At 42.2% G+C, this 22,316-nt stretch overlaps 2 protein-coding genes across 2 annotated transcripts; one reads left to right on the top strand and one right to left on the bottom strand.

Annotated features, from left to right (window-relative positions):
* Nucleotides 1-3,455: 3,455 nt before the first annotated feature.
* Nucleotides 3,456-6,012, bottom strand: LOC114846576 (RNA-binding protein with serine-rich domain 1-like). The gene is made up of 7 exons (XM_029135631.3): nt 5,897-6,012; nt 5,142-5,288; nt 4,833-5,006; nt 4,438-4,540; nt 4,128-4,281; nt 3,884-4,025; nt 3,456-3,785 (listed from the first exon to the last, which is right to left on the bottom strand). Coding segments are annotated over exons 1-7 (822 nt in total). The 5' UTR covers nt 5,899-6,012; the 3' UTR covers nt 3,456-3,685.
* A 29-nt stretch (nt 6,013-6,041) lies between these two features.
* Nucleotides 6,042-9,383, top strand: LOC114846554 (solute carrier family 2, facilitated glucose transporter member 11-like). The gene is made up of 2 exons (XM_029135613.3): nt 6,042-6,370; nt 6,456-9,383. The coding sequence occupies exon 2, from the start codon at nt 6,456-6,458 to the stop codon at nt 8,034-8,036; it is 1,581 nt and encodes a 526-aa protein (XP_028991446.1). The 5' UTR covers nt 6,042-6,370; the 3' UTR covers nt 8,037-9,383.
* Nucleotides 9,384-22,316: the final 12,933 nt, after the last annotated feature.

A 22,316-nucleotide genomic window follows, 5' to 3' on the forward strand; every position in this document is an offset into this window, starting at 1 on the left:
ATTTTAGCTTAAATGTGGTGATTTATACATAGAACATTATAATCCATTGTCATGATTTTGGATGAAGAAGAGCATTCAGGGAACCCGGCAACGAATCCCCCGCTGTGAAGAAATACAAGCAAAGTTAATCTCTGCTGGGACATAATTTAGGATTCATTTAACTTTAAACAATAAGTCAAACAAGTTGTTGGGTAGCTCTGAAACACCTAATGTAAAGCTTCATTAAGACTCTTGTTTTCGGGGGAAACATAAAAGCTGACAATACTTACAGAATCATCATTACAACTAAAAAAAAAGAATAAAAATAATTTACCTGCTGCAACCTCTCAAATCTCTCTGGAAGCCACGTGGAGGCTGGGTCCACACAATAACGGCATTTTTTTTCTTTGTTTTGAGTTTCAAAGCTGCAGAGACGTACACAGGCAAAACAAATATCAACAACCTTGTTATGTATAAAAAATATATATATATGTTATATAAATAAATAAAAAACTTTCTTTTCATTATTACTGGTTATGCTGATCGTCAATAGAACAGTTGGGACCTTTGTATGACACAACTGTGAATAAATGTTGTTACTCACATGAACGCATGTTTTCTACAATCGGAAAATGTTGTGGTTTGTTCATAGCAGGAAGTAATGTTTCCCCTGATCCGGGCCTTTGAGACGGAAAAACAGCAATCTAGACCAACAGATACATGCATTCTTGGTACAGTATGCGAGTAACACTGAGGGAACCCTATAGAGTCAAGAATAACGCACATGTTAGGCAGTCTGAAAACATGGCCTGGATGAAAGAGTTCAGTCAGTAGCAGAGGAAAACACACTGACCTGGTCCAGGGAGAGTGAGCAGTGTGGATATAAGGATGAGACGCATTCCAGAGAAAGACATCGTGGGTCCAGCTTGGATTCTGAACAAAGATCAGGACAAAACTCCGAGCAGACTGTTGTTGGATTCTGTGACGGTCTCTGAGTCACTGCTGCGCAGCTGGAGAGGAAAATCATCAAGACGTGTGACTGGGCAGTTACCAGCGTTGTAACTGGAGCGCATGAAGGATGAACCCCACCTCTGCTGAACATTGCTTAATGTGCATCACACAGCTCAAGGCAGAGCAGAGAAAATGTTTACTTTAGACACACGTACCAAAGTTCATTGTTAAAGTAAAGCAAAGTGTTGCTCCAGTCGGAGTGCAGAGTCAAACAAGCAAAGTGGGAGGACCCTCTAAATAAACAAAATGGATCCTATAAAATGCCCTAAACCTTATGACACTGCTGCCCCATTAGGCCCCTCACGTGGACACCCACACCAGAATTCATGTTGCTTCAGTTTGGTACAAATTTGTATGTAGAGTTCATCATTAGAGAAAACACTCACTTTGTGGAGGAAGGAGAAGCAGAAGAGTCAAACACATAAAGGACAAACCGCAGCTACTGGAGGAAGGCATCCTGGGTCCTGGACTGATGGAGCGTCTGAAGTGTGTATGGCTCTGACTGCTGTATAACTGACTGCTGGGTCCCATACCAAGAAAGAGGGAGTCACATCTTAGAAAGCTTAGACAATTTTTTAAAAACAGGTATCTTAATAACTGTCCTGACTAATGGAGTACCGTGGAAATCTGTTTTCAATGACCTTTGCTCCAGTATAAAGCTGCACACTCAGCAGTTATACAAAGAAACACAAGAAACAGTTGCTCAGTAAAAATCCTAACCCCAGGACCATACAATTATTGTGCTGCATGTACATAAAGAAAATATCCAAATACCAATAGAAAGTACAGGATTTGCTAGAGCGGCAGGACTTCAGAAATATTTATAATGACAATGACTTATGAAGCAGAAGCCTTCTAACAACTGCTTTCCTCTATGATTCAGCTGTTACAGTAATCAAGGTTTCCCCACTTTTCAACAGAAACGAACAGAAGTGAATTCCCAACCTCAGCAGATGCATTTCTATTTCGTGTTACAACACAGTCCTAGCTATTGCCAAAATTATCAAGAAATGAGTATGTATTGAAATGACTTGAAATTACTAAAAATGGGAACGTCAAATCTGTTTCCTGTCAGATGGATGTAAAAATCTGAGTCATTAAAAACTTCTGAAAAAACAAATTAAAATCTATCGTTCATTCCTAGTAAATATAATGACGACTTCAGTATGACAATGGGCAGAGCTTGTGTAACCCAGGTTACCAGGGTTGAATAGCGGTCCAGCTTATCAATTGATTAGTGAAGGGAATAAATGGATCAATATGGTTAATTGGAAAAAAAAGAAGAAAAGAACCCTGTAGAGAAAAAAAAGTAATAAATTGTATTTGTGAATAATTCAACATGTATGCACAAACATGTAGGTGTATGTAAACAAATGTACAAAAGTTATCACGTCTTTAAAAAAAAAAGAAAAAAAAACGTTTTGGCCACTTTGAATAAGTTTTCAGCAAGCCCACTTGAAACGGGAATACGAGGGGTTCATGAGATGCGGTGTGAGCGATCGGACGTTGTCACGTGATACGGGTCATTCTGCCAAGCCAAAGTCAAGGTGGCTACACACTAACTTTTGCTGCAGACTGTTAGTTCTACGTGTAAGAGAGACAATTAATTTGATTTATTGTGGTCATAATCGGTGTGGGACATAGTCTCTTCGGCTGTGAAGTCGCTGGCGGACAGAGCGTCGTGCCAAAGATACAACGGAGCCGGGTCTTTTTCTTTCCCTTGTTTGCATCTCCTTACTCTGAGGATCAAGTAAAGATCTCGTCTGCTGGGATTCCTCTTGGTCCTGAAGATAAAGAGGAACTCCAGTGGTCGTGGCGAGCCATCCAAAACCACCAATTGTGACTTGGAGTAGGATGTTCTGTGTTACTGGTAGAAAAATGTCTCATACTGCCGTTAATGTGTCATTGATGTGATTTTAATACAGTGCATAAAAAATTGCATCTGCGTGCCAGAGTTTTACTCTTCCTCTCAATGCACGTTGCTGATACCCCTTTCTCCTAGAGCGAACTCAGACTTCTGACTCACTGGTCCACATGATAATTGGCATACCAAGAAACCGATACCTGTATCACTCAGTTATTATCCTGGACAGTAAGCGCTGAGGTGGGTTACACTTGCATTAGCCAAAGGTGTGGTGTAGTCAAATTTTGACTAAACACCACCTCATCACACAAGCAGCAACGCAGCCTCTGTGGTTCAGTTTAGGTTTCCACCTCTATTGCAAACATGTTATTACACTGGTTTAAGAGGATTTTTATTCATGGATTTCTCACAACCGTGATATAAACAAAGTTTGTGACCTAGAAATTAGGAAAAAAGTCAGACTCCATTAACAAGATAAAAAAAACAAAAAAAAAAACAATCATCTGTTAATTTCAAATTATAACATTTGCCTTATTATGGTCTGGGCGGACAATTGGTAGCATCAATCAGTCTGAGTTTGCACAAACGTACAGCTGTTTGCATTTTTTCTGTCTAATTCCTTTTAGGGTTAAAAAGGTGATTTACTGTTGTAATGTACTGGCTAAAACAACAACCTATTGGGAAATTCAGTATTGCTTTTGGTATTTGTGTCTCTCGTCACTAATATTTACCAGTAGAAACAAACATTTCTTTCATGCTTGCTTGGTCACACTGATCACACAACAGAGAAAAAGATCCAGAAAAAAGGGGTCATTGGAGGTTCCTCATCAATTAGCGGGAGGAGTTGGAACTGGAGCGAGAACGATGGCGACGACGCCCAGGGGAACGAGACCTGCGGCGTACTGGTGAGCGTCGTCGTGGAGACCGAGATCTACAACAAAAACAACCCAAAACAAAAAAAAAACATTGAGCTAAATTACACAAAATACTGAACTTGACTCTAAAGACATTTTGAGCAATGCTGCTTGCCTTCTCCTCATTCGCGGTGGAGTGCGTCGCCACATTGGTGGTGGGGGGGGCATCCTTCGTGGAGGGGACAGCCTGCGAGGTGGAGGACGCACAATGGGAGCCAGCACAGCTGTTACAGTGATTTCCTGACCATCAATCTGACCTAAAAGAAACACCATGATGAACATAATTAACAATCCTCATCAGTCATTTCAAAGACAACAAGGCGGGAGACATGTTCTTTGTCCACACTCTTTTCTCTTACCTCCGTCCATGTGTTTCAGAGCTTTCTCAGCCTCTTCAGGTGTCTCATACTCAATGTAGGCATAGCCCTTGGACAGGTGAGGCGGGACGCGGTTTATTGGCATGTCAATCATTTTGATCTTGCCATAAGTGGAGAAGATCTCCTGGATGTGTTCCTTAAAATACACACAAGTAAAGTAGACTTGGTAATTACTTGGTAGGTAGTGAATACATTTAAATACTTTAAAGTAATTCTGGCCTGTATTAGAGGCAAACAGGGAACCAGTTCACAACAATGTTCCATAAAGACAGTACTGTGGTTAAGAATTCACCTTGATAACATTTCTGGTCAGCCGGCCCAGGTAGACCTTTGTGGGTTTGGGCGTGGGGCTTCTGCGTCGCCTGTCCCTCTCATCCTTTTTTCCTGTTTCTGATCTAGAATTATATTAGCATTTGATAAACTTGCAGGAAAATATGCATTCCCCAGATCAACTCCTGTATTGGAATGCACTGCGAGTCTTTAAAGCTAACATGCAACATTATTTGCCATATGTCAGAATGCTACAATTTGCCATTTTCTTACAATGACCCTTGTCCTCTGCATTTAACCCATCTCCTGGGGGGAGCAGTGGGCTGGTACACGAAGTTTGTGTGTAGTGTCTTGCACAAGGACACACCTCGATCGAACATCATTTTTTTTACTATATTGGTGTGTCTAATGACATACTTGGAACGTGAGCGTCGTCTGTTGTTGTGGCGCTGCCGACTGGGGCTTGGTGAGGAGGAGGAGGAGGAAGAGGACGAAGAGCGGGAGCTGGAGGAACCTGAGTGGCTAGAGCCAGAGGAGCTGGAGCCGCTGGAGGAGCCGGAGCTGGAGCTGCTGCTGGAGCTGGAGCTGGACCTAAATCATAGAGGGATGGAAAAGAAGTTAATATACTGCTTAGATTATACTTACTTCCTTCTATGAAAATAAAAGAATATTGTAAATATAATACAGGTGTTAATGAGTAAATAAAACATGTAAATTGAACGTGACCTGCTACTCCCACTAGAAGCACTGCGGCGTGTGCGATTCTTCTCTCGACCTCGATCTTTGTCAGCTCCTTCTTTCGTGGCTCCTGATTTCTCCTTTCCTCGCTGTTTACCCTTGTCTTCATCTTTCCTCTTTGTTGGGGAAGGTGCCCTGTTAAAGGCACACAAAAAGTCAAACGTTTTAGCACAGCTCTTACAGCTGAAAGTAATAACATTAGATCGACAGATATAAATGCGTTTGTGTACGTTTTGGAATAAGGAAAGAAGCCAAAACGCCATGTGTCGACTGAAACTATTTAGAGACAATTAATAAATGACGTGTCTAGTACTCTTTTGTGAATATTCAACATACTCGTACTGAAGACTGGTCCACAATAATAATTAAACATCCAGTTTGCTTGCAACATTAAACCACATTTTGTTCTATTTTGACTACTAAATAAAAAATATCATATGCAAAGAAATGCAATCAATGGTTTTATATTAAAAGTTGTGTCGTGGCATACTATACGTTAGTAAATAATTGCACAAATGCCAAATAATTTTAGAAATGAATGCTCTTTAGCTAGCGTGCCAAACAAATGCCCGTGTTAGCATTAGCTTGTGGGCTATCATTAGCGTATTGAGTTGTGCTGTAACTTCAGTGCGCGCCTAAAACCAAAATACGCCTTGTATACAAATGTAGCGTTGCTATTTTACAGTAACCTAAACGCGAAAGTAATAAACGCTGATGATATTTGAACGGGCGCGTTTACTCACATTTTTTCTACCACTCGCAACAGTTACCGTCACACAGAGATGACGTAATTGCGTAATGGGTGTAAACCAATCATCACAGGACACGCACTTAGACTGCGACAGAAAAACATTTTTTTCCCCTCTTCGAGGGTTGTCAGGAAATTTCCCATGTCGCTGATGCCATCGTTATGTTTGCTCAGAGGTTTAATAGTAAATACTTAAACACGAGAACCCTGCAACTGTACTATCGAACGCTGTTTTTGGGTTAAAACAATCATGCTTGTCTTGGTTCGGTGCAGCACAGCAGTATTATTTCCGGAACGGTGCCTGACAGGTTACTCCGCGAACACAAAAACACACTGTCACAAGGAGCCGGTTTTTTTTTAGTAAAACATCAACCTAATTAGTTTTCAAGTCATTTAAGAACAGTAGCTTGGTTCAGGAGGGTAACGACACGGTGTGCAGCGCCCAGAAAAGCCGTCTACTAACCTAAAGGTAGTGTATGCTAACAATAATTTGTAACAGCTGAGCCGTGTAGGTCAGACACGTTTTCCTCCCCTGTCTGATCATTGGTCTACAGATGAAGTCCACAGGCAACGCTGAGCCAGAAGGAACCAGCAAACCCTCAGGCAACGCCAGGACCCTTGCTTTGACTGTCTGCTCTGCTGCCATCGGAGGCACCTTCCAGTATGGCTACAACATCTCCATTATCAATGCTCCAACCCTGTTCATCCAGAGATTCCTTAATGACACTCATATGGAGCGCTGGGGAACAGCTCTGGACACCCACCAGGTAACCCTGCTCTGGACTATTATCGTATCGGCCTTCTCCCTGGGAGGCTTGCTGGGGGCCTTGTTAGCGGGGCCGATGGCTGTCCACGTTGGGAGGAAGAACTCGCTGCTGCTGAACAATTCCTTCCTATTTGTCAGTGCATTGCTCGTGTTAACAAGTAGGCTGGCGAAATCGTTCGAGATGATCATGCTCGCCCGTCTTCTGGTGGGCATCAATTCCGGTGTAAGCATGAACATCCAGCCTATGTACTTTGGAGAGAGCGCCCCCAAGCACCTCCGAGGCGCTGTGGCTTTTTCGTCTGCCGTTTTCACAGCGTTTGGAATTTTCATGGGTCAGGTGGTTGGACTTACTGAGCTGCTGGGCACAGAGCCTCTTTGGCCTTACTTATTAGCTAGCAATGCTCTGCCAGGATTGATCCAGCTGCTTACCCTGCCGTGGTTCCCCGAAAGTCCCAGATACCTACTCATCGACCGGGGCGACAGGGAAGCGTGTGTCCGAGCGCTCGGGAGACTACGCGGAGGGGAGGCCCCCGCCCTGGAGATGGAGGAGATGCTTCAGGAGCAGCAGCAACAGCAAACAGCAGCCATGAATTCTGGGTCTACATCATCTGCCAAGACACCCTGGGCCCTGTTTAAGGACCCTGCTGTTCGATCCCAGCTCAGAACAGTCATGTTTGCCAGCAGTGCCATGATGCTCTGTGGCAACGACTCTATCTACTTTTATGCTTCTTACATTTTTCACGAGGCTGGAATTCCTCCTGGAAAAATCCAGTATGCCTCTATCGGCACAGGGGCGTCTGAGCTAACTGCTTCTATACTGAGCAACCTCCTGATTGAACGTGTCGGCCGCAGGTCCCTTCTAGTAGGTGGTTACTCCCTTATGTCTTGTTGGAGTGTGGTCTTTACTTTAGCTCTCATCTTCCAGAGCCGCGGAGTGGCAGGTCTGTCCTACCTCAGCATGGCATGCGTGTTCGCCTACATTCTTAGCTTTGGCTTGGGCCCTGCAGGGGTGACGGGGATCCTACCAGCTGAGATCTTTGACCAAGCAGCTCGGCCAGCGGCGTACATGGTTGCCGGCTCCCTTATGTGGATTAACCTGTTCTTGGTGGGAATGTTGTTCCCGTTCATTGTCAAGGGTCTGGGGAACTTCTGCTTCCTTCCTTTTTTGGCTGTGTGTGTGGTGTCCGCTGTGTTTTTGGGGCTCACCTTACCAGAAACTAAGGGCAAGACCATGGCTGAGATCACTGCAGAGTTTGATAGGAAAAATGGAAAGGACAGGATGAACAAGCAGGTGGGGGAGCCCATTAGGGATCAGTATCAGTTGGGAACCGCTTCTCTACCCACACAAGACACAAGATCCCAACCTTGACCTTGCTGAATTAGGTGGATCGTTCAAGTTGAATAGTTAATACTTGATGATCTCTGTGTAATGATTAATCGTTCTGTTTAGTTCTGGTTATGACCTAGGAGAAAGGTGAAAGATGCATTATTTAAATACAGCTTTTTCAACCAGAGAAGGCTTCCTAATGATGCGCACCAAAGAGATGCATCATGACAGTAGCAATGTACGCAGAATGTAAAAAATGTCTGCAATTACTGCATCTTTATGATTTATGAATATATAAGTCCACCGATCCCCACAGGGAGCAATTATACCCAAGATGCAATTCAACACAATGCCAAACAAACCTTGTGTAGACTGCTAGTTTTTGTTGATGTGGGATCTAGGATGCTGCTTAGCTTTGGATTGTTAAACCAAGACAAAGCAGGTGTGTTGAACAATAATGTGTGGTTGTAATATCAAGGAGGAAAGCGGATAATAATATAAATCTCATTTGTAGCCTCATAATCCATATTGATGCCAATTTAAACACAGAAGGTTTTTGCAATAACAGAACAGTGGTTACAGTCGAGTGGGTGATTGTTTGAACTGCATAAATTAAGGGATTACTCATCCTAAGTCAACACTGCACTGGGTAGATAGCACTGTTTGTTTATACTATATTCTTATTATTGCCTATCTAGCTCAGTGATCTACACTCAGGCTTAGTCTTGAAGTGAGTGATCAGGTTTAGTATTTGTGACCTTTTTATTTTTCAGATGTCAGATGCATTTTTTAACCAAAGCATGTTTATTTATTCGAATCTCAACCAGTTTGATTCAATGTAACTACCTCTTGGGTAATTATTTTAGGCTCATGTACTAGGTTTTAAGAATGCAGCTACCCGGCCACTAGATGGGGCCATTGTCACTCATTGTTTGTGTGATCCTACACAAAGTTGAGTGAAATACATAGAAATGAAACGCACTTAAGCAAATATGTCACTTTGCCATTTTAATGGTGTTCAGCTTTGCTTGGACTGCGTTGGCTGTCACAGCAGGATGTTCTCCTTCTTAGCATTTATCACACATTATTTATGAGAAGACCTTTTATTTTTTCTACCTTTTTAGGATGTTTTTAATCAGAAATTAAAAATGTAAATTCTTGTTGTTTTCATGCTGGATTATAAAACTACTGGAGCATGTTACAGGTGCCATGTACCACTACTGCTACAACTGTTACTGCATGCAGAGCATGATAGTCCTTTTTATTATACTGGATGTAGATCTGATTGCACTGTGTAAAGCTCAGGCTGAAATGATTACTTCACCTATTTATTGTGTGCAAAAACTACAACATGTACAAATAATAAATGAAGGTGTTGACCCACACAAATGTCTTTTTGGTGATTCAGTTAGTGCGACTGATTCCGCTCGTCTGATCCAACAGCTTTCTTAATTACATTTAATTGTATTACTCTGGCTCCCTCTGCTCCTTTTTGATTTTTTTTTTCAAACGCCTCCCTCCCACACCCATTAAAACCGCTAGCGTAATGCCGTTTTTTTGCCGCTATTTATGGAAACCAGTGCCGTCTGAGAACGTTTCACATTAAATTGGGGAAAGGGCCAAGTGTCTTCTTTTGCTGAGGTCTGTTACATCATTTCAGCATAATTGAGCAGTGCCTGCTGGCTATTAAAATTGCAAATAGATCACTGGAAAATAGGATTTCTATTTTTGCCACCTGAGAATCAGGAAGAGATAATGCCTGTAGAATTCTAGAAATATTGGAATATGACTATTTCCTCAGTTTATCCTAAACCATCCATCCTTTCCTGTATTAAAAAGCGGCCTCACCAAATATAGCAATAACAGAACATTTAGAGATGAAACAATAGATTCTGTGTAACACCATCCAACACTCAAGACACATAGATGCAAGTTTCACATAGCCAAATAGCAGCCATTTGAGCATTAACTAGGGTGAGGTTAACTAAGGTTAGGTTTAAAGTTAAAACTTTGACATTGAAGTTGTAGAGTAGCAGGTGGTTTTGCCAGAGTTTACTAAGAAATGCTTCAAAGATGGGTAAAGAAATGGTTCCTCAAAGAAAGTACTATAAGAAACTAGAATTAAAGTGCAGAAATAGGGAGTCAAATGTTGAATTCCATGAAGCTGAGCACTAAACATCAACATGGAAACTGAGCTGCAACATGATTTCATAAACCCAAAAAAGGCTAGAAATAGCATCAGACACTAATGTCTTTCCACCTCTAGACCTTTGTTGTGGGCCCACCTACGCACATAATGTGATGGACAGGGATGATTTGTGGCTTCTCTGTGGGATAATGATGCTGTTAGAAAGCAGACAGTGGGTCACAGCGGACCCACCTAAGAGCCTCATCACTGCCTCTGTTTTCAACACGGGGCGACCTCTACGTATAAGCCGACAGCGCTGGATTGTTATTACTGTTTGACCTTTTGTCTGGGGAAGCAGATGAGGGGAGACTGGTACGTATTCTACATATTCATATTTAAGAGAACGGGCAAAAATGTCTTATGGTTAAAACGGGTCGTCCTCACATGCAGCACGATGGAGGCAACGCTCTTCAGATTTGCAAATGATGTGTTTTGGTCAATTTATATACGTTTAGCAATTAACACCTCAATTGGTTAAGTGGTTTAATGCTGGCTCCGATTAATTCGCCCCCTGATCCAAACAGAATTAGGACCCACATTAGCAAAGCAGCTGTCGTCTGAGCACCTGATGCCATTGATTTCTCTGTCATCGTATGCTGCCGTTCTTGAATGCCAGACATTATTTTATATTAAAGCCAGGCACATGGGCTTTACTTGAGCTGGATCATTTTTTTCACGTTCTTTTATGTCTTTGAGAGCAACAACGGCCACAGTCGATAGGCGAGAGGACGTTCTCTGTGAGCCCTGCTGTCCCTGTAGGTTAATGGCTTGCTGCTTAAAATGTCAAACAGCACCTCAACTTTGCAGCTAATGTTAATTCCTCATTCGAAAAATGATGACAGGCCGTGCAGTGCATGCAGCAGATGCCAACACCCAGGAAAGTGTCTGACTTACACACATTTAAATGATGAAAAACCACAAAAAAATATGGGCTTCTGCATGATATGGGACATTAACTATCAAGGCAGATTTGTTAGACACCCAAAGAATTATTATTAATTCTATACGCAACAATTTTCACTAACAACAAAACATTTATAGATTGTTGAGGGTGGTTGGGGTTCTTGGGATCTTATGACATAATGAGTGAGAAAGATGACCTCATCGCCTCTGACTGCAAGGGAACGCGTTTGGGAGCGAATGGGAGTCATTACAAATGTAATGAGGCAACTGGCGAGCACTTTAGCAACAGATTTCCATCCAAATTGGCCGTCCTGGCATCCGCTCAACGCAAGGGAAAAGCAGCTCACTTCTCCACGTGAGAGATGTTCCAGCTGATGAGTCCAGCGTGTTCGCGTATCCGATCGTGTTTACACATTACATCAGGCAGATAATGTTTTAAGGCAGAAAAAGGGGGGTTATTTCTAAATCACAGATATCTGCAAGCTTTGTACAAGCTAAATCTATCCATCTAAACTAATCCTATTGGTCATTGAATAAAAACCAATGAACTGTCTGAACAGGAAGTCTGCAAATAAACTACTTTTAAATGCATTTGTGAAAAGAACTGAAACCATGGAAACAAACTTTATTTTCGTAACGTTAAGTTTTAGTTCCCAAAGAAGCTGTAAATCAGCGACTCTTGGCCAATATCTCAACTCTTATAAGTCTTGTCACAATGATCTTCATTTTAGATGACTTTCTGACGACGGAGAGAGGACGACCCACCAGAAATTAAACCATTATCCTTGAAGAAACAGTCATTCTTGGTATTTTTATAAAGAAAAAGATCTGTGATGGATAATAAATGGTTTCTATAGAGTTTATGTTAATTCCACACAGAGCTTGAGAACAGAGTTTCAAGACTAATGAGAATCTTTTTGCAGTCAAAGCAATGAGAATAATCATCTGTTTTATCAGAGTCAAGCTGCCTTGCTGCTCTGCAGAACATGCAGAGCCATAAAATCCCAATGTACTTTGAGAGTCACTTATAGAGTCTCAAAAATCTTCTAAAACCAACACTGTGTCTAAAATGAATTGAAATTATTAAGCCAAAATAAGCTCTAACGATTTTTTCGGGGCTTGTTTTTCTTGACTGGTCAGAAACGTACCACTCCAGTGCTTTTACATAGGCTACTAAAAAAAATCAATGTATTCTAATAACTTAGTGTGAAGCCTGATCAATATGTGGCTTCTTTGAGTTCCCGCTCCTGAGTCTGACCTTTGTCTATAGCTTAAAAGTCATAATGACCTAATGAGCTTTCTGAAAGGGCTCACATTCCTTCCAAGACATAGTCTCCTGCAGCAGTTTGCTTATATTATACAATCAGAGTAAAAGTATATCATGAAATGTGCCAAAGCCTTTTCAAATTAATTTTCACCGCGCCGGTGTCTAGTTAGCAGTAGCTCAGTCTTGTCAGTCCAGGCTTTCTGGTGTATGTTGGAGTTTTGGCTCCCTCACTTTTTCCTTGCCTGCCTGTCTGGCTGTCTGTGAGGCGGACAAGCAAACCAGCCAAGCATGCATAATAGTAGCAGGCACAGGAGCCTGGATACTGTTTCCCCAGCTGATATTCTTCTTGAATTTTATTTTGAAGGTACAGTTTGACATGGAGACAAACACTGTGCCTTTATTGGCTTTCAATGAGTTCTAACAAAGGATCAACAGCATGTTTAGTGCCATCCACTAAAATGTTTGTGTGAAAGGAATGTTTAAATTGACAGTTTTGTTAGTTAGTCACCAGATTTAACTGAGTCTGTCCTCCACCAACCGCAGGGCACAGCGAGGCTGTCTGCGCAGCAGTGATGGCCTTGTGTCAGCCTCCTGGGCCAGATGTCGGCCATCTGGCCACACTAGCCTCGGCATGCATTAAAAGTGACCTCAGGAAGGAACATTTTAAAGCATTTATCCAACAGAGCAAGAGAGAGGGGAGGAGGAATTGAAGCGAACGAGGGAGGAAAGAGAGTGATGGGGGATAAAGTAATGACTTGGGAAGACTGGGGATAACAAATTAGCCTGTTCTGCTGGGCATCGATGTAGAACCCAGGAAGGAGATAAGGCAAGGGAGGGTGGGGGGTGAGCACCGAGATGAGTCACCGGTCCCTCCGTGTGTTTACCAGCCAACACTATCATTTAGATTTGTAAAGGCAGTTTAGGCAGAAATTCATGCAAACGACAGAAAACCGAGCACCTTGATGTGAGGAAGGCACAGCTGTTGAGTGTAATACAAACAAAGCAGCGAGGTTCCTCTCATACAATAATCTGTAATGCGATAAAGCACTTCTGCTGCCAGGCAAAAGGAGAAAGGAACAGGAGCACGAAAAAGCCCATGGTCGTTTAGAAAGGGACTTTAAAAGTCTGGAAAATTAGCTGGATTGTTGCTTGAATCAGCATCATTTGTAGGAATTGCACCAATTACGGCAAATACCTTTGAGAGAGCCCAAAGAATCACCACGATCCTGATGTTGGACATAAACATCTAATCAATCAACAATAACTAATATCCATAAGGTGGTATTATTAATGAAGTAGTGACTGTCAATAATCAGCTATTAGTCAGCCTGAAGCCCAGAAGTTGATCAGTGATCCACGAAGTGAGCATTAATGAAGCAGCTGCTTTCAAACAGGCTCAAAGACACTAACACTCAGTCAATTACTTTTTGACACAGAAATAGACTCAAACCTCACTCACAAGGTCTCTGACTGTAGACAACGTGTTCATCTGGGAGCCATTACTTGTCCGTGCAGCGTTGCCAGATAAGACTACACTATGCTGAAGGTGAACATACAGCCTTGTCACATGCAAGTGGACAATCACATTGAATAAAACACTTTTAGAGCAGGAAGAGACGCATTGATCATGGAATGTATGTGTACAGATAACCTTTATAAACCTGCTGATTGTGCGATAGTTTACAACAGCATAAATCTAATCACATCATATATCATATTGAGACCTCATTAGTGAGATAATTGCTCAGTTTCCTTCACAGTATTAGAAAAAGGTAGAAAAAAAAGCTAGAAAGACAAGCTGATAGTGTTATAAATACAGAGAAGAAACATAGGCAACGCTAACACTAGCAAGCATAAAATCACTGCAAACGAAAGTTAACAAATACACAAACATACTGTACCAAACCAAATGTTAAACAACCATCTTGCAGATTGCAATAAGCCAAACAAACAAAGGGGGGATTTAGGAAATAGCAAACATAACAAACAATGAGCCAGCACTGAGTGTATGTGTGTATTAAGTGAAGGTGTAAGTGTTTGTTGAGGATTAGGACAAACAGGAAGTGATGTAACTGGCAACATTTCAGAGCTGCATTTTTGATGTGTTCAGGGACTGTACAGAGTGTAGGTCGTTGTCTTTTCAAAAACAAACAGACGTACATGCTCTAAATATGAGCTATGATGGCAAAATAGAGTAAACCAGACATTTTTATCTAACCTTTTGCGATGATTAACATAAACAAAAGATCAACTCTGAAATAGTTCCATCACTCATAAATTCAGGTGGTGAATGCATAGCTTTTCTTAATAAAGTTAGCATAACTGATAAATCTGATTTGTGTTAAGAATTATTTGATAAATTGATTATTTAGAAAGTTATTATAACAATTTGAACTGAAACAATTACGTTTTTGTTTAATCCACTGTAGCATTGAGATCCACAAAAGCTGGAGGAAGTGTCCAGGGAGAAGGGAGTCTGGGGTTCTTTCATAGATTGCTGCTCCCTCTATAAAGATCTATGACAATGATTAAACAACTGACCTTTGTAGAAATGCCATCATATACAGTAGCTAATTACAGTTTTGATGAGGTTCAATACGAATTAAAATCATCATAGTGGGTTCTAATCTACCTGTTTATAGGAAGTCATCTGAATTGAATGAAGTGTTTTGTGAAGGGTTAAACATGCAGGTTATAAAATAGCACACAAGATGAATGGTATTTACTGATTAGAGGATGTATTGATAATTCTCCATTCAGAATCTGTCCTCCTGCATTTGGGAAAGAGGCAGTTTGAAGCAAAGTTTGCTCTACCTGTGGATTTCATGCTGTCCAAATATGACAAAGAATTGCACTTTGCAGTTGTGCCCATTCTGGTGAGCAGACAATCACAGTAAGTGCTTTTATCTGAGGCACAGGACAAATGACATTTCCAGGACGGCCTTTAGCCACAAAAGATGCTGTTTGGTCCAATTCCTATATAAAATGTATATAAAATCACAGCCACTAAAAAAGACAAATCCTTTTCCACACGCCAAAAAAGACAAGATGTGAGGAATCTTCAGGATAAACCGACTGAACACCAAACAACACTGGTTGTTAGCATGCTGTGGTGGCCTGGCAGTAGTGAACACAACCCCCCCCCCGAAGAGGCGACGGAGTGTGTCAGCCCTCACCTGCAGCTGCAACTGGAGGTATTTACCAGCAAATGAAGTCCGTGCCCACGTGAGGCGGAGGGATGCTCCTTATCGCCTCCCTGCACACACGCCGCCACACAATCCCCGTCTTTAATCCCATGGCTGATTTCACACAATGATAACGCAGTACACTGAGAACGGGGGGGGGGGGGGGACTGACTTCCTCCCCTTCTTTACTCCCATCTTTCACCGTCACACGCCCGACATTACGCTGAATTATTAATGAGATCTGGTCTGTCACACGAGCACAGCAGAGAAATAAAACCTGTGAATGAGGGGAAAAGCCGGTGAAGCCAATTTGTCCGTCAGCTGTTGCCCGCGTATGAGTCATCGATCACTGCCAATTGCTGTCTCTCTTTTGAACGCACGCCGGCCGTGTGTGATTTCTTTTATTTGCTTTGTTTCTCTTTCAGGCGGGAGAAATCTATTCCCGAAGCCGCCTGGTGCCACAGACAAAAGGAGGACGTTAATAATAGCAAGAAGCTGAGTTTGTGGTGAACAGCCAGAACTCTTTTATTGGATTATCTGTGTGTTTGTGTGAGTTCATAGAGCGAATTAAATGCAGCCAATATGTGGAAGAATGAGGTGAAGCGTCTCGTTATTTTCTCTAATAGACTTGGAGTCTATTCAAAGTGGAACACAAATAAATACAAACATCCGTCGTCCGCTTGCAGATGTTGGGCAGATGTTCTCACCCTTACACACAAGCAGCAAACGGCTGATCCCACCTACAGTTTAGAAGCACTGTCTGCAGCAGCTGACGGCGCTGCTTTCATTGCCCTGCTCCACACGTTGCTGATCCACTCCTGGCCGTGCTGCTGCAGCTGCCTTCATCTCACCCTTCCTCTTCCTAATGTGTCCAGTCCTGTGTTTTGAGATCATATTTGCTTTCACAGTGCTTTTCCAGCAGAATTGGATTCCTGGACACTTTTCCACCAGAACTAACTGCACAGGCTTGGGCAACTGGCGGTTCCATACATCAAATATCCCTGAATACACAATATATATTTTTTAATTTTTGCCTCCATCCACCTTCCTTTGTGTCTCACTCACTCATCTTCTACTGCTAAGTCCTCATGAGGCTTGGCTTAGTGAATGATTAAAGATGGCATTGAGGAAAGAGTATAATGTACAGTAATGAAGAAATGTCCCTGTTTCAATCCCGCCTCATGGGTAACATCCTACACTCCTGTTTTCCATTTCTCCGGTTGTGAGACATATTAAAGACAACAGAGGGGGAAGGTGTGGAGGTGGCGAGTAGATGAGAGATACACAGTCGTAGCTGGAAACCATGTGTGGAGAACAACTTGGAAAAGGATGACATCAATAATGTCTGAAATAAAGTGTGCACTCAAAAAACTAGCAAACTTGAAAGAATGATCATGTATAAGTTATAGTTGATTGTAATACTTGCCGGTTAAAGTTTTAATAATGCACTCTTTTCACCACTGAGCACATCTGCAGGTGTCTTTAAATAGTGTCTGAAAACATCACATCTTCTGTAGCTAAGAAACAGAGGTGCCAGTCTATGTTTAGCTCTAGTATTTATTCAGCATGCTGCTACAAACTTACATTATCAAATCACTTTCTAATTCATCTGAACGTATTATGTTTTTTAAAATTAGATTTTAAAAAGGTCTATTATTTTGAAAAATGCTGTATATTTTGGAGACATCTGCAGAGTATGCAGTTAGTTTTAAGCTTTTTAGTCCAAATAATATATTTTTCACACTTTATATAAGACACGTCGCATCCATCAGTATTTCCACGCTGCCATGTTTCACAACCAACTTTGCCACCAGTTTTGCTCCCCACCCGCATATGCAGGCACCATCTCACACATATGCCGGCCAGGCACAACGTTAATTCACACCTTGCTCCCGCCGGCCGTGGGCGAGCGCCGTCGGACCGCGAGGGGAGCCAGCGAGCGTGGGTGCGAAAGGGAGAAGACGGGGACGTCACGACAAGACGGAGACTCGCCCCGCTGGAGCGCGCTTCACTTTGAGAGAAGTCGTCCCATCACACCTTCCTCCGCACGCGCGCACGCGTGAAACGGAGCCTACACACGCTCTGCTGTGTTAATCCCTCGCGGGTTGTTTTTGGAGATGAAACCCGTGACCTGCGCGTCTTCGCGTCGCAGCTAACGCGCGGCGTCTATTCTCGGGGTTTAATGAGGTCGCGCGCGTGGGCAGGGCAATTTTAGCAGATGATGAAGTACAGTAGAATCTAAGCTCACGGGAGGATGTTAAGGCAATTAAAGCAGCGTGGATGCACAACGCATGCAAAATCTGCACCACGCGGGACGCAGACCTGTGCACGCCCACGCCTGTGCACGCCCCGCCCTGCAAACCAGTGAGTCAAGCGATGCGGTGCGCAAAGGGAGATCAATGTAGCCCCGGTGCGCCCCCCGTGACATTTTCCCCGACAATCCAGGGACGCACATCATGGCCACCCACGCGGCAGCAGCGCGCGTGGAAGGGGAAGCAAAGATGAAGGAGGATTCAAGTAATAAAGTTTGACTTTTTTCATTGAAATAACATATTTGGAGCATCAGAGAGATCTTTGACAAAGTGCCTGTAATGAGTGTAGTTAATGTAATTCAAACCCTCTGAGCGTTTAAAAACACTATGACCCATCTTTGTAAGAGAAACAAAGCACTCTCTCTAATTACGGGAGCACTGACCATTTTAAATTCCAGATGAAAACAGAGTTTTTTACATTCCTGTTTCGATTAAAAATCCAGGAACGGTGACATGTTCTGCTTCTCGCCGTGCGCTCCCCGGCCGGCCGATACGCAGCAGAACACGCTGTCTGTCCAATTATTTTTTAAATTCCCAGGTCAGAACATATTGTTTTTTAAAAAGGTTGTACAACTTTTAAGTTTTTGGGGTTTTTTTTCTGTAGCCGAACATCTGCTGCCGCTACCAAGCCACTTGACAGATCAGACAAACCTTTAATGTGACCCAGAAGTAAAGCGAGTGTTTCCGACAGCAGTGGCTGACGCTGAGCAATAAACACTGAGATGAGGCTGCTGTGGAAATGCTGAACAATGCACCTGTGAATCTGAATACAATCAAATTTATCTTAATACAAGCCTCGAAAAGGCTTGAAGGCCAGTCTGATCTCTCTCGTTGGCGGCCATGACGCTCATGAGAAGAGGCTCCGATGACGAATGGATGATTTATAATAGATGTAAAACTATGTATGACTTTGGTTCACTTTAGTGTTTCATGATCCATATTACAGAAACAAATAAAAGTTGAAACACATGTCTAGTTGGGTAATGTGTGATATTGAATCTAACCCCATTCATACAGTCCATAGCCTCACTAGATGTAACTTGCAGAGTCACAGGGTGTTGAAGAGAACAAGAAAACAGCTGACAACCGTTTTCAATCAGAGTCCCTTAATGTCTGTCCGCAGATATTGCAATCATCAATAACCAGGAGAGAAGGTGACGTTACGGAACTAAATTCCATGCGCCAACACAAACACAGCGCAGAGACAAAGGGTTTTGATTTCACCTTCATTACCCTGCACGCTCTTATGAATGGCTTAAATTTATTTTCGGGGGGGCGACGCGCTCAACATTCAAAGACGAAACGTCACCCGGCGCGTGATTCGCACACCGCGGAGGCCAAGCCAACACGCGGCTCGCTGTCAAGACACTGTGCCCATATGCCGCGATGTGTGCAGGCGTGTCACGCGACGCAGATGCTCCGAGCCGCCAGGCAGCGGCCCCAGCGGCCCCACGGGGAAACTGGCATCTGCAGAGAGGGAGCCGGGTGTCAGAGGCAGAACACAGACGTAAGGAAGGGAGGAGAATCCATGCAGAGAGAGATATTTCTGTGAGACAGATATAAAAGGAGGAGGAGGGGGGGGCTGAAGGATCCATGGCAACCTTCCCACTTCCGCTTTTCGAACAGCTCTTAAAACAGAAAAGCAGCAGATGGTCTACACAGAGCTAATATTTGACACCAGCGGGCCTTTTTTTTCTTCTTATTTATGAATTTGTTGAGACAGTGTGAAATTACACCATCAGCCTCATCTTTATCATTGTCGTCATGGGTCTGCACAGACTCCAGTCCCTGAACTCACCAGCTGGGAAGGGTTAAGAATAGACTCCTGTGCATCGATGGATCCAGTGACTAAGGCATTAAGAAACAATCCACGCTGTCATAATTTGCAAGAAAATGTCTTGAATAAATCTAAAAATCAGCTGTTATTTTGATTAGGATTATTAAACAATCTGTGAAAAACCTAAAAGGAGGCAAAATTTTATATTATTAAACTTGTCCTCGTGTTATAATGTCTGCTTTTGGTTCTGTCCACGTCTTAAGCATTAAACCTTTAAAGGGTGATAAAGTGAATCACAGTTGCCTTGTCTATTTCAAACCCTGACAATGGAAATGTCAAGCAGCACTACACTGAATGGCAGCTGTTGTTCAGCAGTTTGTATTTGCCACAGCTCACAGGCATCTAGAGGTTTTAGCATGTCTGTTTAAGAAATAACATTAAAAAAAATTATATTCATTCTACTGCTGGTTTTCACCTGCTACACTTGATGAATGAAAAAAGCCAACTAGGCAGTAAGTTTGCGTTTTCAGGTTGTCAACTCATGAACTACGGTATGACTCAGTCAAAAGCTGCAACGTGAAGGACAGAAGAAACATTTTACATCAGCGTCCACCTCGAGCCGATGATCGAACGGTCTGTCTGCAGCGACAAACACACACCACCAACACAGACACATCAAGCGATATATCAGATATATCACAGTGGGAGGCAGTGTGTTGTCTCGCACACAGGATGTATAACACGGCTTTTTAGTCTGTTAGACTGTGCTTTTTATTTTCTCACTAAAGGGCATAACATCCAACCCACTTTAACATCTTTATTCTTAAAGGGCACTCTAACTTCACAGGCCATTGAACTGTCTTTCATCTAAAGGCTATATCCTATATGCTGTTGTGTGGTCATCATATCTGTTATGGTTGGGAAGGTAAAGATGTCATGTTGCTAGTGACGCTGGAAGAACTATTACTAACGTCTATTTGAATATATACAGTCTACAGTTTGTAAGTTTGGAACGGAACCAATTGTGAAAACCGGTGAATGTGAAAACACAGTATTGCTGGTTTCTGTTCCTCTATAAGATACAAACAAACAAGTACTTGACATATTTTGAAGCCCACTTAATGGAAATTATACTTTGAGTGCACACGATGGGATTCAGACTGCATTTATTATTTTTTATATCTTGCAAATACACCAGAGAAAAGAATCATTTGAAAGTGTGGGTGGGATCGAGCTCGGGGGGACAATAACACATCTTGATCTAACTGAGAATAATTAATCTCATAACAATAAAATCTGTCATTAAAAGGAAAGTAGTTTACAACTAAATTGATATGTGACATGAACAGGTGTGATTTTCTGGACTTCCAATTTCCAAAAGACATAGATATATATAGATATAAAATAGATTCTCACACACAATGCTTATTCATTGTTGCTGTACAGGAAAGGTCTGTAAACATTTTAGTCTTACTTTCAATCATTATTCACGTTTTGAGTTCCTAACTAACTAACTTTGAGTTAGACCACCTCCAGCTCCTTTACAGCCTGTTTAAATGAAGTGATGTTGGGAAAGACAGCAGCAATGAGTGTTTTTTTATGTTCAAAGCTCTGCAGTCACAAATCACTTAAAAAGTTCCTCAAATGCTTTTAGGATTGAGGAGTAAATTCTATTAGAGGAAAGCATTAGAGGCAGACAGAAGAATTTTACTGAAACAAAAAGCATATGTAGTTTTACATATATAAAGGCTTTGGTGAAAACTCTCAAAACAGTGATTCACAACAGCAGCAAAGAAGAGTTGCAGGTTAATTGGATTGTGTAATGCGTTTGGACTCTCTTCACACTATTCATATGATAGCACTGTACCTACTGTACGCCCACATATTAAATCTTCTCCAGCTTGACATTTCTGACATTCACTAAATATGCGTATGAGCAGCGAGGCACTGTCCTCCTTAACGCTGCATTAATGTGATTTTCCATTAAAGCCTTACAGTCGGATTGTGGAGAGGTGCTCCTGAAGCTTCCTGGGACTCAGACCTGCACTACAAAGATATCTGCCCACTGTCCTGACCAAGGGAGCTGTATGTCAGTGGCGTCTCCAGTATATAACTCTGGAAAACCATCAATCGCATGAGTGCACAGAAACTTTAGACTGTGGCCTGATGGACAGTTCTTTCACCATTCCTTTCATGACATCACAAATGGGAGAACTCCTGAACTGATTGTTCTGAGACTGGACTAGGTGAAACAGGACAATCTACTGAAAGCAGGGGGTGCACTTTTAAACTCCTTAGTGTTTGTCTGCCCTCATGTCATGGGAACACTATTGTTGAGTTCATTATGAGCTTTTTCATCGTACAGGACCTTTAAATAACAGCCCACTCTCTGTACTGAGCAATTCAGAGCTTAAATCAACACATAGTACTTTGGGAGTGATTACGATGCCTGAAAAACAGTAACAGATGTACACATGCACTACAGTATGTGTGAAGAAAAATTTTGATTTAATCCACTGACTCACCAAACAAACAATAATTAAAAGTTACGCGCTGGTATGTTGCTGTTGCTAACATCACCTGTTTTTTTCTTATAAACGTCAAATCATCTTTGAGTAAAATCCAATTAAGCCGTTCCAGGCTTTTTTACGGCTATACGTTGCTCCAGCCATCTGTTCTGCACTGGGAGC

This window comes from Betta splendens, chromosome 19, assembly GCF_900634795.4.
Source record: "Betta splendens chromosome 19, fBetSpl5.4, whole genome shotgun sequence".
Classification (NCBI taxonomy): domain Eukaryota; kingdom Metazoa; phylum Chordata; class Actinopteri; order Anabantiformes; family Osphronemidae; genus Betta; species Betta splendens.

What these genes read in the sequence shown, in the direction of transcription:
- LOC114846576 (XM_029135631.3), bottom strand. An exon ending in GCTTCTAGTGGGAGTAGCAG is followed by an intron (nt 5,007 to 5,141) that starts GTCACGTTCAAT and finishes TCTATGATTTAG; the next exon opens with GTCCAGCTCCAGCTCCAGCA. An exon ending in AGACGACGCTCACGTTCCAA is followed by an intron (nt 4,541 to 4,832) that starts GTATGTCATTAG and finishes ATATAATTCTAG; the next exon opens with ATCAGAAACAGGAAAAAAGG.
- LOC114846554 (XM_029135613.3), top strand. Translation starts at nt 6,456, where the DNA reads ATGAAGTCCACAGGCAACGCTGAGCCAGAAGGAACCAGCAAACCCTCA.